The sequence below is a fragment of the Chiloscyllium plagiosum genome, unplaced genomic scaffold (assembly GCF_037043375.1).
Source record: "Chiloscyllium plagiosum isolate Xiang-an unplaced genomic scaffold, Cpla_swu_hap1 HiC_scaffold_25, whole genome shotgun sequence".
Lineage (NCBI taxonomy): Eukaryota > Metazoa > Chordata > Chondrichthyes > Orectolobiformes > Hemiscylliidae > Chiloscyllium > Chiloscyllium plagiosum.
In genome coordinates, this window is record NW_028270163.1 from 40,161,592 (window position 1) to 40,179,080 (window position 17,489).

A 17,489-nucleotide genomic window follows, 5' to 3' on the forward strand; every position below is an offset into this window, starting at 1 on the left:
CTGGATATAGTTTCTTTTTAAAAAAACAGTTGTTTTTAACTTGGCCAGTTCTGACTAGGGCTGTTAGTACTGAGGGCTTGAATGGTGCCGAATTTGTTTGATGTGCACAGGAGGGTTTCTTCAAACAATATGTAAATAGTCCAACTAGGGAAGAGCTGTACTAACCTTGTAATTGGGGAATGTGTCTGGTCAGTTGACGTTTTGGTGGGGCAGCATTTTGGGAGCAGTGGTCATAAGTCTTGGATAATTATGGATAAGGATCCTGGTCCTTCGGTGAATGTGTTAAATTTGGGGAAGACTTAGTATCAGGCAGGAACTGGAGACGTTAGTTTGGGGATGGCTGTTTGAGGAGCAATCAACATCTGATGTTTGGGAGTCTTTTAAAGGCTTGTTGATTGGAGTTCAGGGCTGGCATGTTCCTGTGAGGATGAAAGATAAGGATGGCAATTCTCGGGATCCCAGGATGATGAAATATTGAAAAATTAATGAAAAAGGAAAAGGAAGCATACGTAAGGTTTAGGAAACTAGAATCAGACAAAGCCTTTGAACGTAAAAGAAGCAGGAAAGAACTTAAGGAATTAAGAGGGCTAAACAGGCCATGAAGTATCCTTGGCAAACATGATTAAGGAGAATTCCAAGGTATTTTTTACTTATGGGGAGCAAGTCAGTAAGTAGGTTCAGTCAAAGATAAAGGAGGGAACTTGTGTGGTGCTAGAGGGAGTGGATGATACCCTTCATGAATACTTTGCATAAGTATTCACCAAGGGGAAGGATGTGGATGATAAAATTAGAGAATGGTACTTTGATATTTTAGATCATGTCAAATTAATCAAGATAGTGGTGTTGGGTGTTTTGAAAATCTTTTTAGGGTAGACCAGTTCTCAGGACACTGACTGGCAAGGGAGGAGATTGCTGGATCCTTCAGAGGTAATTGTCTCCTCTTTAGCATAAGATGAGATCCCAGAAGACAGGAGAATAAGCCAGTGTTGTTCCTTTGTTTGAGAAGGGCAACAGGGAAAATCCATGAAATTTATAGGTCAGTAAGCATCACATCAGCAGTAGGGAAATTGGCGAAGATTCTTTCAAACAGAATTTGCTCGTTTTTGGAGAAGAATGTACTTATAGTCAGCATGGCTTTATTGCCAGGGAGGACTTGTCTGATAAATTTGATTGTTTTTTGAGGGAAAGATGAAGATAATTGTGGGTGGGGCAGTGAATGTTTTAATGAAACATTTGACAAGGTCCTTCATGGCAGGCTGGTCCAGAAGATTGCCACATGTGGTCCACGGTAAGTTGGATACAAACTTGGCTTAGTCATAGATGACAGAGGATAGTTGTGGATGGGTTTATTTTTATTGACATCGGTAACCAGTGGTGTTCCATGAAGATCAGTGCTGGGACCTCTCTCTGTGACACATACTAATCAATCCACTTACATCATTTGTAAGTTTGTAGTCGAGATGATAATTGACGGAGTTGTGAATCGTGAGGAAGGTCGGCAAAGGATACAACAGAGTATGGATTGGTAGGAAGGTTGGGGAGAGAAATGAGCTTAATCAGAAAAGTGTGCGGTTATTTATTTTGGAGATCCAATGCAAGAAATCAATACAGTTCATGGCAGGACCCTTGGGAGCAATACAGGAAACTTGGGCTGCAAATACATAGTTCCCTGAGGTTGGCAACACAAGTGGATAAGGTGGTAATGAAGGCACAAGCATTCTTGCACTCATCAGCCAGGGCATTGAGTATAAAAGTTGGCACGTTGAAGCTATATAAGACTTCAGTTTGGGCACACTTGGCGTATTGTGTGTAGTTCTGGACATCACTATGGGAATGACATGGAGCCTTTGGAGAGGGTTCAAAGAGTTTACCAGGATGTTGCATGGATTGGAGTGTATTAGTTATGAGGAGAGGTTGGACAAACTTGGATTGTTTTTGCTAGTGTGTAGGAAGCTGAGGGGTGTCTAAATAGAAGTATTTTAAGTTTTATAAGAAACATGGATAACGTGGATAGTCGGTCTTTCTCCTAGGGTGGAAATTCAAATGCTCGGCAGCTGAGTGGCTGAGTGGTCAGCACTGCTGCCTCACAGCACCAGGGTAGACGGGTAGGAGGCTGGAAGAACAGCAAGCCAGGTAGCATCAGGAGGTGGCGAAGTCAATTTATCTGCAACTACCCCTACAGCCACCCCCAGTCCTGAAGAAGGGTTACACCAGAAAAGTTGACTTCTCCACCTTCTGATGCAGCCTGGCTTGCTGCGTTCTTCCAGCCTCATGCTTGTCTACCTTGGATTCCAGCATCTGTAGGTTTTTTTTTGTCTCACAGCGCCAGAGACCTGGGTTTGACTCCAGCCTCTGGCAACTGTCTGTGTGGAATTTGTACATTCTTGTGTCTGTGCGGGTTTCTGAAGATGTTCAAGTTACGTGGATAGGTCATGCTAAATTATCCATTATTTTCAACGATGTGTAGGTTAGATGCGTTAGTCATGGGAAATGTGGGATTACAGGGATAGGGTAGGGTGATGGGTCTGGGTGGGAGTATCTTCAGAGGGTTGGTATAGATTTGTTGGGCCGAATGGCTATGTAAAGATTTAAGGTGAGGGGGGGAAAGCTTTTAAAGGAGATAAGTGAGGAAAGCCTTTTTTTTAAACAGAATGTGGTAGGTGCTTGGAATGCACTGCCAGGGCAGGTGCTAAGAGGTTTAAGAGGTATTTAAGTAGTCACATGAACAGGTGGGGAATAGAGGGATATAGACCATGTGCAGGTAGGTGGGATTAGTTTTGAGTAGCTTCGTGGTCAGCACAGGCATGCTGGGCTGAAGGGCCTGTTCCTGTGCTGTACTGTTCCGCAGATATTGAATAAACAGCCTGCTGATTTTATAAATGCTGGAAGGAATGAGAACTTTGTGGCGAGCCAGTGCTGGGTGTTACTATCTTCTGCAGATGAAGGTAGGACCTGATGTTGCTTTGTGATCCAGCAATAAATGCTAAATCAGTTGTTCGTGCATATTCAAGACTCCAAATCTCAGACTTGAGGGGGCACAGGGCTGTGCCTTATTTGGGTGGGGACCATGCTTGGGAGAGAGAGTGGTAGTGCAGAGATGGGAGTTGTCCTTTTTCTGGTGGGGTGGCAGAAATGGAGCATCCACCCTGGAGGAATATCTAAGGTGGGAAGGAATGGTTGTAATGGGGACTGGGACCTCCACAGCATCAGAGTCATAGTACAGCATAGAAACAGATCATTCGGTCAAATGCTTACCAACTATCCTAAATTAATCTAGTTCCATTTGCTAGCACCTGGCCCATATCCCTCCAAACCCTTCCTATACATATACCCATCCAGATGCCTTTTAAATGTTGCAATTGTACCAGCCTCCATCACTTCCTCTGGCAGCTCATTCCATACATGCGCCACCCTCTGCATGAAAAAGTTGCTCCTTCGGTCTCTTTTATATCTTTCCCCTCTCACCTTAAACCTGTGTCCTCTCATTTTGGATTCCCCCATCCATGCCTTTCATGATTTTTATCAATCTGTATAAGGTTGATCAAACTCAGCCTCCACTCCAGCGTCTCCCTATAGCTCAAACCCTCCAACCCTGGCAACATCCTTGTAAATCTTTTCTGAACACTTTCAAATTTCACAACATCCTTTCTTTAGCAGGCAGACCACAATTGCAGGCAGTATTCCAAATGTGGCCTAACCAATGTCCTGTACAGAAGATGGAAATGGGATGAGAGGGTGAGGATGAAGGGTTCACAGCTATGAAATGCAATGGTTAGTGCGAGGGCCTGAGGCAAGGTGGTTTATATTTGGGAAGGGCATTCAAAAGTGAATTGGGATATTACTATTCCCAGGAATGGGCATAGAGGGAACTCGTATGGAACAGTGTGTCCCAGCTCTGTATTTGAAGAATATGTCGGTGCTCTGTGTTGAGTGTGGCCACAAAAATAATCAACAGGCATGAATCTTACATCCTGCATTTCAGCAGAAGATGAACAGCAGAGTCAGCTAATTTATACCCAAAGCATCCTGAGAATGAACAACTTTAACCATTTCATTACTTCCAGCTGCAGCACATCTGCAAACAGTAAGGAAGTACTACACAAAAGCTATAACTGAAAGAATTAAAGTTGCGTTCAAGTGTTATTTTCTAGTTACTTGCATCAGCTTTCCTACTGTATTGAAGGTTTCATTTCAAAGTGATATTTATTTGAGGAGGGAGAAATGCATTTTTACGTTGTACCTTGGAGCAGGGATTGGTGAGAATGTGTTGAGGTGCCTTTTCAGGAGGCAGCTACAGGGTCTGTTTGTGATAGCCTGAGGAAAATCTACTGTCTTGGCTGAAGACCCCAATGCAACTGGTTGAAAAAGCCACTTTTAAGAAAAAGGAAAATGTCAATCAAACTCCCCTCTAAACAAAATAAATGAATGAATTAAGGAAGTAAGATATTTCCTTGTGTATGCATATTACTTTTGTTATGAGATCCTTCATATCACAATTATTTGTACTAATTGTTGTACTGAAAAGCAACTATGCCAATTTGGGTTGTTTTGTTTCAAATTTAAATTGTTTCTGCAGTATGAATTTGAAATTATTGACTAACTGTTAACCAGTTGTACCTCCCATGTTAGACAACAGCGCTTTATCAGGTTGTCTGCCTATCTTCCTGACAGCTTTTAACATTATTCAAGCAGAGAAACTGTTATGACTTCCTCTTCCTCCTCCTTCAACCTGCTGCCCCACCCCACTCGTCCACACCCAACCATCCACATCCTCCTGCCAAGCATAAGCTATGATAAGTCAGGATGCTTCCATCAGGAATTTTGTTCCTTCATGCTGCTCATTGAAGAATGCAAAAATGGCATGTGCAGTGTTTGGACAAACATTTTTATTCAGAATTAAGGAGCAGCCCCATTTTAAAAAAAAATCTTAAGCCTACTTTCTTGGACGTGTAAAAATAGACCAGCTTTTCATTTCTCCCTCTGTTTTGAAATGTTTATTTTCTCTTTATGATAACTCAGCTTCTACAATGTACAGTTACTGATTGTTGAAACTTCACGATGCAGGGTCTTGATGTTGTCCATATTGGAGGAAGATTAAGATGATTGTATTGAGGATAGGGAACACTGGGCTCCCTGCTCTCATTTGAATCAGAAGAAAGCAGTTGTCCCAGTTGCATTCTCCTTGGCCTAGATAGAACGGAGCTGCTGTCAGATGTGAACTGCTATATAGAAAATAACTTCAGGGCAGGTTGTAGCCTTTACACACAGACCTGTAGCATTCTAATCTGGATTACAATCTGTAATCTTGTCTAAAATTAATAAATTTGTGTTGCAGACATTTCGTCCCTTATCTACGTGACATCATCAGTGCTTGGGATCCTCATGTGAAGCGCTTCTGTGATCTTTCCTCCAGCATTTATAATATATAAATGCCGGAGGAAACATCACAGAAGCGCTTCACAGGAGGCTCCCAAGCACTGAGGATGTCACCTAGACAGGGGACAAAACGTCTGCAACACAAATTCCCAGCTCGGCGAACAGAACCACAACAACGAGCACCCGCGCTACAAATCTTCTCATAAACTTTGAAAATTAATAAAAGCCTGTTGATTCTTGTTGCATTAGAGTGTTGGAAGTTGACCTGTCAATATGCCTGTGGGACAGCGGAAAGGCGTGAGTTGAGGAGGCTAACCATTCTGTAAATTTGCACCGTTTAATTTCAAGAATATCTGATCTAATCTTCTGTGTGTGTGCCAGTGGTACTAGACTGTTTCAGAAAATGAAGGTTTGATCTGATTTGACAATGGTTGGAGAAAGTGACTGTTCATTTTTGTTTCCTGAACAGTTGGGCAAAACGTTGATCACTTGGCAACCTGATTCGCGTATTCTGAGCTCTGTTTCCTTTCGATGATATCTTGATTGAAAGTGATTGATGCTTTTGTGGTCGCACAGTATTAAATAAGCTGGGTAACCACCGACCAGCTTTCAACCACAGATACAAGCCCACTGCCCTAAACTTATACTGGCCTAATATTTTCTCTTCAATATCATGCAGAGCTAATACTCAGCTATGGGTTTGCTTGGCTGTATTTCTAATGGCTGACTTACATGCACAGTACAATACTGTATGCAGTATTGCACACATTCATCACTTGAAAACAATGGCCAAGCAATGTACTGTAGATATTGGTAACCACAGCACTCCTTACTGCTTGGAATAGCAGGACCAAGCTCCTCTTGAATCAGAAAGATTTATAAGATTGTGTTTTTATTCACTCTTTGACTGTGAGTATTGCTAGCAAGGCCAGCATTTGTTGCCGATCCCTAATTGCTGTTGAACTAAGTAATTGCTTGACCATTTCGGAGGGCAGTTAAGGATCAACCACGTTGTGTGAATCTAGAGTCACATGTAGGCCAGACCAGGTAAGGACAGCAGATTTCTTTCCCTCAATGACAAATGAACAAGATGAGGTTTTATGAAGATTGATCATCTCAATAATGGTGCCATGAAACGAGCTTTCATGTTTTGCAAACTGAATTTGGATTCCATGAACTGCCATGGTGGGATTGGAAGCTGTGTCCCAAGATTATTAGTCTGCCTACAGGGAGAATGCGGGTAAGTGGAGTTGAAATGCCCATCAGCCATGATCGAATGGCGGAGTGGACTCGATGGGCCAAATGGCCTTACTTCCGCTCCTATGTCTTATGGTCTTATGGTCTTTGTAACCCCCACATAGAGACAATCACCTTTTAAATAGGATCAATTCTTCCAATCTGCAGCCTAACTATAGGGCTCTTGTGGTGCAGTGTCATTGTCATAGAGGTCTACCATCCAGAAAAGGGCCCTTTGGCAAATTGAGTCCACATTGATCAAAAACCAGCACTTTCCTATTCCAATATTATTTTCCAGAAATTGCCCCATAGTCCTGTAAGTCTTGGCATCATAAGTACATAATGAGCAATTCCTTAAATGTTATGAGAGTTTCTGCCTCTACTGCCCTTAAGCAGTGAGCTCAGGATTCCACCACCTTCTGGGTGAAAACATTTTTCTCGCATCCCCTCTAAACCTTCTGACCTTACCTTAATGACCTGGTCATGATCCCTCCACCAAAGGGAATGTTTCTTTCCTGTCTGTCCTATCTTGTTCCCCTTTCATAATTTTATTCATCTCAATCTCCTCTGCTCCAAGGAAAGTAACCCCAGTTTCCATTCAAAACTACAAAAATAATTTCCAGCTCAGGCAATATCCTGAGCAATAAGTTTTCTCTGCACCATCAAGTACCTTCTGGATTCTAGACTGCACGTTATAGTCCAGCTGTGACTTAATGTTTTATACAATTCCAGTAGAAATCTCAATAAATATTCTGTGCTCTTAATCTCTGTGCCTTGGCTATTAAAGGCAAATATCCCATTTGCCATCTTAATCACTTTATCTACCTGTCACCTTAACTACCTTAAGGGACTGGTGGGCATGCACACCAAGGTCCCTCTGATCTTCAGTGCATCCCAGGGTCCTACTGTTCATCACCTATTTCATTGTCCGTTCTGCCCAAGTGCATCACCCCTCATTTTATCTGAATGTAAGACATAGGACTGGAAGTAAGGCCATTCGGCCCATCGAGTCCACTCCGCCATTTAATCATGGCTGGACATTTCAACTCCACTTACCCGCACTCTCCCTATAGCCCTAAATTCTTTGCCTTGAAGACCGTTAACGTCCTGGCCTCCATTGTGTTCCGTGGTAATGAATTCCACAGGCCCACCACCCTCTGCTGAGAAATGTCTCATTTCCCCTGTTCTAAATTGACCCCCTCTAATTCTAAGGCTGTGCCCACGCGTCTTAGTCTCCCTGCCTAACAGAAACAATTTCCTAGCATCCACCCTTTCTAAGCCATGCATTATCTTGTAAGTTTCTATTAGATCTCCCCTCCACCTTCCAAACGCTAACGAATACAATTCCAGGATCCTCAGCCATTCATCGTATGTTAGACCATTCCAGTGTGAATCTCCACTGGAGACAGTCCAGTGCCAGTATGTTCTTCCTGAGGTGTGGGGTCCAAAATTGGACACCGTATTCTAAATGGGGTCTAACCCGAGCTTTAAAAGTCTCAGAAGCGCATCGCTGCTTTTATATTCCGACCCTCTTGAGATAAATGACAACATTACATTTGCTTTCTTAATCACGGAATCAACCTGCAAGTTAACCTTTAAAGAATCCTGGACTAGCACTCCCAGATCCCTTTGTACTTTTGGCTTTACGAATTTTCTCACTGTTTGTTTAGAAAATAGTCCATGCCTGTATTCGTTTTTCCAAATTGAATTCCATTTTTCACTGATCAGCTTATCTACATTCTGTGGTAATCTAAAGCTATCCTCACTATTTACGACCCCACCAACTTTTGTCATTCTTGAACATACTTAGACTCACTGCTACATTTTGAGTTTAAACTGTTTATAACAGGAAGGGCCTCAACATTGATGCCTGTGAAACCCACTGGACACAAGCTTCCAGTCAGTGACCCTCTGCTTTCTGCCTCTCGGTCAATTCTATATCCAGTTAGTGCTGGATTTGTAGAACCTAGGGACTCTTACCATCAAAATCAGTGTCCCATGTGGGACCTTATTGAACACCTTGCTGAAGTCTAAGTGGACTGTACAAAATGCATTACCCACATCTGCAGTGGTAGATTATTTACCCCTGAGCCAGGAGACCTGGGTTCAAGTCCCGTTTGCTCCAGAGGTGTCAGAAAATGTCAGAACCGGCTGAGTGGAAAATATCTACAGCTCACTCAAATGTACAAGATTAGATCAGGTCCAATTTGAGATGATTATGCAGTAGCCATTCCTGTTTCAGTTCTTGTCACCACATTGGAAGAAGGATGTGATTACAATAGCGAGGGTGCAAAGGTCATTTACCAAGATGCTGCCTTGACTTAGCTATGAAGGAGGATTGGCTAGGCAGAGGTTGATTTCTTTGGAGCAGCAAAAGTTTGAGAGGGGACTTTGGTAGAAATGTATAAGGTTGAGGGTCATAGGGTGGATAGGAAGACTTGTAGGTGGAAGGCTAAGAGAAGAATTGAAGTGATTTTATTTCACTCTGGAAGTCTGGAACTCACTGCCTGAAAGGGTGGTTGAGTCAAACACTCAACATTGAAGTAGTATTTAGACATTCTCTTTTTGTCTTTGGAAATTTAGATTTTGCATGCAAGAGATCATAAGCCTTAGCATGGACACCATGACAGGCTAAGAAAAATGTCAAAATGTTCTTCTCCAGACCTGAAATTACTTCATTTTTCTCCTTGAAGAAGAGAGATGATTTTCCTGAACTACTAGTGTTGGTGTTAATTTTGAAACCTTAAACATATGATCAAAAAACTCATGGCCGTTCTTGGTCTTCCCCATCACAATTCTGGAAAATACCTTGTGATTTTATTTCTTCCCCTGTCCCAATGGGCTTATGTTAGTGAATCATAGAAATGTATAGCATGGAAACAGGCCCTTTTGGTCCAACCCATCCATGCCGATCATTTATCCTATATTAATCTAGTCCCATTTGCCAGCACTTGACCCATATCCCTCTAAACCCTTCCTATTCGTGTATCCAAGCAGATGCCTTTTAAAAATTGTAATTGTACCAGCCTCCACCACTTCCTCAGGCTAACTTTCTTTATATAAAAAAAAGCACACTCTCTGGCAAATACCTGAGAATAGGTCACCCATCAACATTTGCCACGGAGGAAGGAAGCAAAGTGTTAAGAGGAAATGACTGACAGGAAAAAAGAAGTTATTTTCAAGTAGAGGAAGAGAGAACCAGAATAACATCTACCGCACTATACAGTAAGCGGAAAGCTGTGGCTTAAAATGAAAGCATCAGTTTTTACTATTTTTCTACACTAATCGATATTTAAAATTGGATATTGGGCTCAGAAATGTTCAGTTGTTACTGGTAGTGGGAATACTCCAGTTGGACTATTGGTAGCAGAGAAACAGACCATTCCAGTCCGTGCCAGTGTTTCTCCTCCACATGAGCCTTTTCCCCCACCCTTTGTCATCGAACACCATCAACATGTCCTTCTGCTACTATGTTCCTCATGCCTATCCAGCTTCCCTGCCAATCCATCACCTCCGATACTGTGTGCCAACGTTCTCTCCACTCTGGGTATGGTTTTCCCTTGAATTACTGCTTAGTCTTATTAGTGACTTCTGTTGCATTTACGTCCCTCCAGTTTTGTTCTTGTCTGCAAATAGATGCATTTCATCTATATCTACCTCAGCAAATTCTGCTATAATTTTTAATGCTTCTATCAGGGCAGCCTCAGATTTTTTTTCCTTTTAGAGAAAGGAAATGCAAGTATACTGCTATACTGCTAAGTATAATCCCTCGGTTCTGGTATCATTTTAATAAATCTTTTTTTGCTTTTGCTCCAGCATCTGTTTTTATATAAAGAATATGGAGACTAGAACTTTTTGCAATCCTCCATAGTTTTGCTAACCCAAGGTTCTGTCGTGTGTGTATATCTTCTCTGCTTCTCAGCTCTGCCACAATAGAAATTAACCCTTTTATGCTTTACAAAGATTGTGTAAACATGGGGGGGGAGCACAATTGGGAAGGTTACAGATCAGACAAAAATTGGCCATGCAGTGGAGAGTGTAGTGGGTAACTGTAAGATCCAAAATGGTAGATGGGTTGGTGGAGTGGCAAGAAAACTGTAGATGGAGTTCTATTCTGATAAGTGTGAAGTAATGCATTTTCAGAGGTCAAACACTAAAAGGGATTGCACAATAAATGGATCTATACTGAGTGGTAGATGAGTGAGAGATCTTCGCATGCAAATGTACAGGCCCATAAGAGTAGTAGTAAAGGTAGATATGGTTTTAAAGGAGGCATATGGAATGCTCTTCGTCATTGGCAGAGGTATAGAATACAAAAGTAGGGATGTGGCGATGAAACAGTAAGATGCCAGTGAGGCCATAATTGGTGTATTGTGTGCAGTTCTGGTCACCACATTACAAGAAGGATGTAATTGTGCTGGGGAGGATGTAGAGAAGACTTACTAGAATGTTGCCGTAGCTGGAGAATTGTAGCTCTGAGGAGAGATTGGTGTTGTTTCTCTTTGAATAGAGAAGACTAAATGGGTGACATGATTGAGGTATCCAAAATTGAGGGTAGCGATAGAGTAAATGGGAGGAACCTGTTTCCCTTGGCAGAGAGTTCAAAACCCAGGGGTCATAGAGTCAAACTAAGTGACAAAAGGATTAGAGGGGATGTGAGGGAAAAATGTTTTTATGCAGATGGTGGTGTGTATCTGGAATTTGCCGTCTGAGTTGGTGGTGGAGGTAGAGACTGTAAACTCTCTTTCTAAAGATACCTGGATCTGCACATTTAAGTACTGTAAGTTGCAGGGAGAGGGGATTGGAAAGGATAGCTTGATGTCTTTGGGGTCAGTTTGGCCAAGATTGATCAAATGGTCCCCTTTCTGTGCTGTATCAATTCGATGGTTAATAGTGACACAACAGAAAAGTGCAGTCTGAATTGGTGTCCAATCCAAAAAGGAGTTAAATTACCAATGAAGGGTGACTTCATATAATCTCTTTACTAAGTGTAAATTGGTGGTATTATTTTAATAATTAAACCAGATCATGTTTGTTTGTGCATGAATGTTACTAAAGCATGAACCACTTTTAAAATCATCTTCCAAATTTGGAATGCTTTTGAACTCTATAACATTTAAAATGAAAATCTGCAATTACAGGTCTGTCACTGATATTAACAGTTAAAGATAATGCATAACTTGTTAAATAAAGCACATGGGTTGTAATTTATTCGTGTATTGTTATTACTTAAGTCAGGGCAACAGAGCTTTTTGCTCAGTGACCGAAATCCATACAATGGAACCTCAAGGGCAAGGTACAATATCTAAAATAGATGTCCCTTTTAAAATTGCATTTTTGAAGTTCCTTAGACTAAATGATTTTCGTGTACTAATTTATCCCATGAGGCAGCAGCCCTTTCTTTAAAAAAAAATGCTTTGCCAAACCCCTCTCTTGAAATTTATACAGGGCAAGCACATATTAGAAGAAAGTGAAGATTGTTTGGGCTTCTCCTGATCAGGAAAAACCAATAAAACGCCATGTTATACATTGCCTTTTTAATGGTCAGTTTTAAGCAATTAAAATCTGGTGATGCTCGAAAGGCCAGAATTGAAAGAGCACTGATTTTAAACTCTAGAAATTGAGGCGGAAGGAGATCACAGGGATAGGGAGGGGAAATGCAACAAAGAGTTTTTTGACTTACTCACTATATACTAAGTTGAAGTTTGTGAGATTTTGTGTTTGGTATTGTTTATTAAGTTATCTGGGACAAGGAATGAGCATGGTCAGCATAATAAGAAATGGGCAACTGAAGATTATAATTTTAAATTCCTAAATGGAAGAACAGCAGAGAATTTGTAAACTGATCAAAAACCAAGATTCCAGCAATTGATCTTGTTCTGCTATCACACCACATTTCGGGTCATAAGAATCCAGAGCTCCTGCTTCATATACTGGACTAAATGGAAATTGCACTGGTTTCTCTTCCTGGTCTTGATAGCTGACCATTCTGAGCTGACAAAGGGACATGGAAGGATAGCTCTGTCTGTATAAAAGTGCATGATTTAGTTTTGTAAATGTCAGTTTAATTCAGGTTGCGGGGAGCACCACCAGACGTGGACGAGACAAGGAGCAGGTGACTAGATCAAGTGAGCTGAGATACTTGGCACCAAAGTAAACATTGGTAAACTGCGAGTATTTTGTTCCTGTCTCTGCAGAGGGTGGTGTGTATCTGGGGTGGGGGGTGATGGAGGTGGGTAGAGAGAGTTGAAAGAGTTTCACATATTAATGGATTACTTCATGCTTGGAGATGACTCAATTTGTCATTTTCCATGCAGAGCTCAACAGTTATTTCACATTTCCCTCTTTTTCTTTTTTCCTCCCTCTTTCTTCTTCGTTCACTTTAAATCCTGAAATGCTGGATGTTGGAGGTTTCACAGATTTCTGATATAAAGTAACCTAAGACACAGCTGAAATAGCTTGCAGAAGAGAAGCTGCTTAAACTTTTTCTTTTTGAGAAGGCAGCATAGTGGCTTAATCCATTGATTTGTCATGGGGGCGGCTTGGGTGTAGTCTGCCTCTAAATGTTTTATTCAAACCTGCTGACTCATCATGATTCTCACATTTATAATTAGCATATGAACAGCATTTGTTGCAGGGGTTGAACTGAGGTTTACATTCATAGGAAGTTCCTGCTACTATGATTCTGCTAAATAGTAAATTCAGCAGTCTCTCATCCAAAATTTCTCTCTCTCTCTCTCTCTCTCTCTCTCTCTCTCTCTCTCTCTCTCTCTCTCTCTCTCTCTCTCTCTAAGCCTTTGTTTCTCTAGGATTACAGGCCATTCTGTAATATCTTGTCCAAACAGCAAAGTGTTCATGAGTATTAGCAGCTTCTTAATGTGTATGGTGCACCACAGCCAACTCCAGTTTTGACCTTCCTTCAGGTCACCTGTAAAACCTGTACTGCTCAGCACTGACTAGCAGTCGGGGGTCAGGTCCTTAGATTTTATGTTCTTATTTAAATAAGCTCTCATTCTCATCCTCCTGGACAGCACCAAATGGTAGCTGCATTTGGATGCAAAGTATTTAAAATTTGCTCTTCACAAAAAAATTGCATCAAAAATAATTCCGTTCTTTTTTTATTCTTTTCCCATAGGTTTGTGTGATTGAAAGTGTGCCGTGGTATGACGACTACTAACAAGGGAAACAAGGCCTTAAAGGTACAGCTGACCTCCCCTTTTCTTAGACACTTAATACCAGGCTGATAAGTCCAATAAAGCAAAATATTTGTAATACTGTGCTCGTCAAAATTTCATGCGGAGCTAATAACCCTGCTTGGAATTCACTACATATTAGTTTCTGGATTTCTATCTGTCTTTAATTTTACCCTTCATTTAGGGACACAAAATTGTTAAGAAGTTTAGTACGTACACAAGATTGGCCAGTATTTCACTGAAATGTTCTTTTACAATCCACATGTTCTTTTCTCTTATGCTCTTTTTCTTTGTTTTTTGGCTTTCTTTTCCCCCTTCCTTGTTTTATGCCATTTCTCTTCCATTTGCCCTATCCTTTACCTACCTTCTCTGTAAAGACCTCAGCTATGTTTTGGATTCAAGGTACCAAGTGCCCTTCAGTCCGTCCCCAAGGTCAGGTAACTAGCAATATCATAGTTGATGTACCATTACCCAAGGTGTACCTTGGAGGGACCGTTATTAGATTCCAGCATTCACCCATGAACTATAGATCCTCGAGAAATAGACTGGTACTACAGTATTTATGTGAGCTATCACAGTGCAGATTTTAATAGGCTGTTTTGAGATCTGGTGTGGTTTTGGTTGAATGTAAAGCCTAGCCCCATTGAGCATTTATTTTTACAGTTATCTTTTATGATTAACCACCAATTTGTATGTTTGAATAGTGAAGGCGAAATATTTTAGTTGCAATGCAATTTGCGTTCCAGATCTTGTTAGTAATGAGAGATGCTACATGCACAATTCAAAATAAACCTGTCTACATGTCATTGGGTGCTATATGGAAATAAATTATCTTTGTTTCATAGAGTCTTAAAACAGTAACAAACACTTGAGAAGTAATAAGTTTTGTACCAATTTTGAGTGTAATATATTGACAATCTGTTCTGGTGCAGCTACAACATTGGCATATATCTGACAATGTTAAGTTACCCAGATACCAATGTTAAGTTACCCGTCTTGTCGTCAGAAAGCAAACTGGCCAATAGCCACTCTATCAGCTTCCTCTCGATCAACAGGAAGGTGTTGTTAACAGTGCTATCAAATGGCATTTGTGCAGCAATACCATGCTCAGTTTATTCAGATCTACTCTGCTTTTGACTGCATTACGGCATTAGTTCAAAAGAGCTGAACTCTAGAGATGAGAAGAGTGATTTTGCCCTTGATGTCAAGATACCAACATTTAACCAAGTGTGGTATCAGGGAGCACTAGCAAAACTGAAATCCAGTTGGCATAGAAGGGAAATTATTGGAGTTCTAACGAGCACAAAGGAAGATGAGTGTGGTGGTTGGAGGTCAAATAGCTCTACAGCAGGACATCATCTCAGGCGTTGTTCATGGTACATATTTACTGATCAACCAGTTCAGATGTTATTACACACCTCTGGAGCAGTTGATGTTTGAACTCCGGCTTCCTTGTGGAGACGAGGGACACCAACAGTGCAGCACATAGGCCTTACAAATTCCTCTGGGTAGTGTCCTATGCCCAACCATTTCCAACTGTTTTATCGATGACCTCCCTCCTGAGCCCTTGACCACCTCTACTTGGAAGAGTAAGGGCAGCAGATGCACAGGAACATCACCATCCTGACTTCTGATTTGGAAGTCTTTTGCTATGCCTTTGCTGTCGCAGGATCAAAAACTTGGAACTCCCTTCCCTGTATTACTGGGTATGTTTGTACCTGAAGTAGTTAAGGAAGGTACCTTCTGATGTGATTGAGAATAGGCCAACAATTGCTGGTTTTGCCATTCAGAGGCATTCATATCTCAAAGTGGAGGGATCTGTGTATTCTTAACAATCCAGCTTGAGAAATTAATGTTACAGTTGCAGCAGGTGAGCACCTAATGTGTTTGTGTGATATCTTTTTTATCTGCTGTTTTTAGTGGAGGCTTGTAAAATTGGTTAACACCCATTTTAAAATAGCAGCTAAAAGATGATGCACAAACAACCCATACTTCATTCAGTACTCAACTTTTTTTAGTATAAAAAGCCTCAGTAGTACATTGAACTTAACCGTTTCGAATCAGAACCCACCATCTGACTAAGAAGTGGAACGTAGTTTTGAACTAAGCATTTTTACTAACTTCGCTATTTTTATGACCTGCAGTATTGGCAAGTTATGGCCTGTGCTTGTTAATATGCAGAAAGTAGTTCGCATTGTCATAGAGAGGAAGTTGATTTCAATAGCAGACAATGAAGAAAGCCAAGAACTGGTCCTCACCCTGAACAACTTCTCTTTCCAATCCTCCCACTTCCTCCAAACGAAAGGAGTAGCCATGGGCACCCGCATGGGCCCCAGCTATGCCTGCCTCTTCGTAGGATAAATGGAACAGTCCATCTTCCGCAATACACTGGCCCTACCCCCCACCTTTTCCTCTGCTACATCAATGATTGTATCGGCGCCGCCTCGTGCTCCCACGAGGAGGTTGAACGGTTCATCCACTTCACCAACACCTTCCACCCCGACCTCAAATTCACCTGGACCGTCTCGGACTCCTTCCTCCCCTTCCTAGACCTTTCCATTTCTATCTCTGGCGACCGAATCAACACGGACATTTACTATAAACCGACCGACTCCCACAGCTACCTAGACTACACCTCCTCCCACCCTGTCCCTTGCAAACACGCCATCCCATATTCCCAATTCCTTCGTCTCCGCCGCATCCCAGGAGGACCAGTTCCAAAAACGTACAACCCAGATGGCCTCCTTCTTCAAGGACCGCAATTTCCCCCCGACGTGGTCGACGATGCCCTCCACCGCATCTCTTCCACTTCCCGCTCCTCTGCCCTTGAGCCCCACCCCTCCAACAGCCACCAGGACAGAACCCCACTGGTCCTCACCTACCACCCCACCAACCTCCATGTACAGCGTATCATCCGCCGTCATTTCCGCCACCTCCAAACGGACCCCACCACCAGGGATATATTTCCCTCCCCTCCCCTATCAGCATTCCGAAAAGACCACTCCCTCCGTGACTCCCTCGTCAGGTCCACACCCCCCATCAACCCAACCTCCACTCCTGGCACCTTCCCCTGCAACAGGAAGAAATGCAAAACTTGCGCCCACACCTCCCCCCCGCCCCCCCCCCTTACTTCCCTCCAAGGCCCCAAGGGACACTTCCATATCCGCCACAAATTCACCTGCACCTCCACACACATCATCTATTGCATCCGCTGCACCCGATGTGGCCTCCTCTATATTGGGGAGACAGGCTGCCTACTTGCGGAACGTTTCAGAGAACACCTCTGGGACACCCGGAACAACTAACCCAACCACCCCGTGGTTCAACACTTCAACTCCCCCTCCCACTCCACCAAGGACATGCAGGTCCCTGGACTCCATCGCCAGACCATGGCAACACGACGGTTGGAGGAGGAGGGCTTCATCTTCCACCTGGGAACCCTCCAACCACAGGGATGAACTCAGATTTCTCCAGTTTCCTCATTTCCTCTCCCCCCACCTTGTCTCAGTCAAATCCCTTGAACTCAGCACCTCCTTCCTAACATGCAATCTTCTTCCTGACCTCTTCACCCCCCACCCCACTCTGGCCTATCACCCTCACCTTGACCTCCCTCCACCTATCGCATTTCCAACGCCCCTTCCCCAAGTCCCTCCTCCCTACCTTTTATCTTAGCCTGCTGGACAC

At 42.4% G+C, this 17,489-nt stretch overlaps 1 protein-coding gene across 5 annotated transcripts in view; it reads left to right on the forward strand.

The window, feature by feature from the left end:
• Positions 1-17,489, forward strand: part of LOC122562191 (transcription factor MafG) — a 52,676-nt gene that overhangs the window by 13,879 nt on the left and 21,308 nt on the right. For 2 of the 5 annotated variants that reach the window (XM_043714850.2, XM_088000635.1), the window contains exon 2: positions 13,748-13,811. The exons of 1 other annotated variant lie outside the window; for it this stretch is intronic. In XM_043714850.2, coding sequence (XP_043570785.1) covers positions 13,776-13,811 — 36 coding nt within the window. In that variant the 5' untranslated portion in view covers positions 13,748-13,775. Of the gene's footprint in view, positions 1-13,288; positions 13,308-13,509; positions 13,653-13,747; positions 13,812-17,489 lie in introns of those variants that run through there. 2 more of the 5 variants (XM_043714854.2, XM_043714853.2) reach the window with 2 other exon arrangements.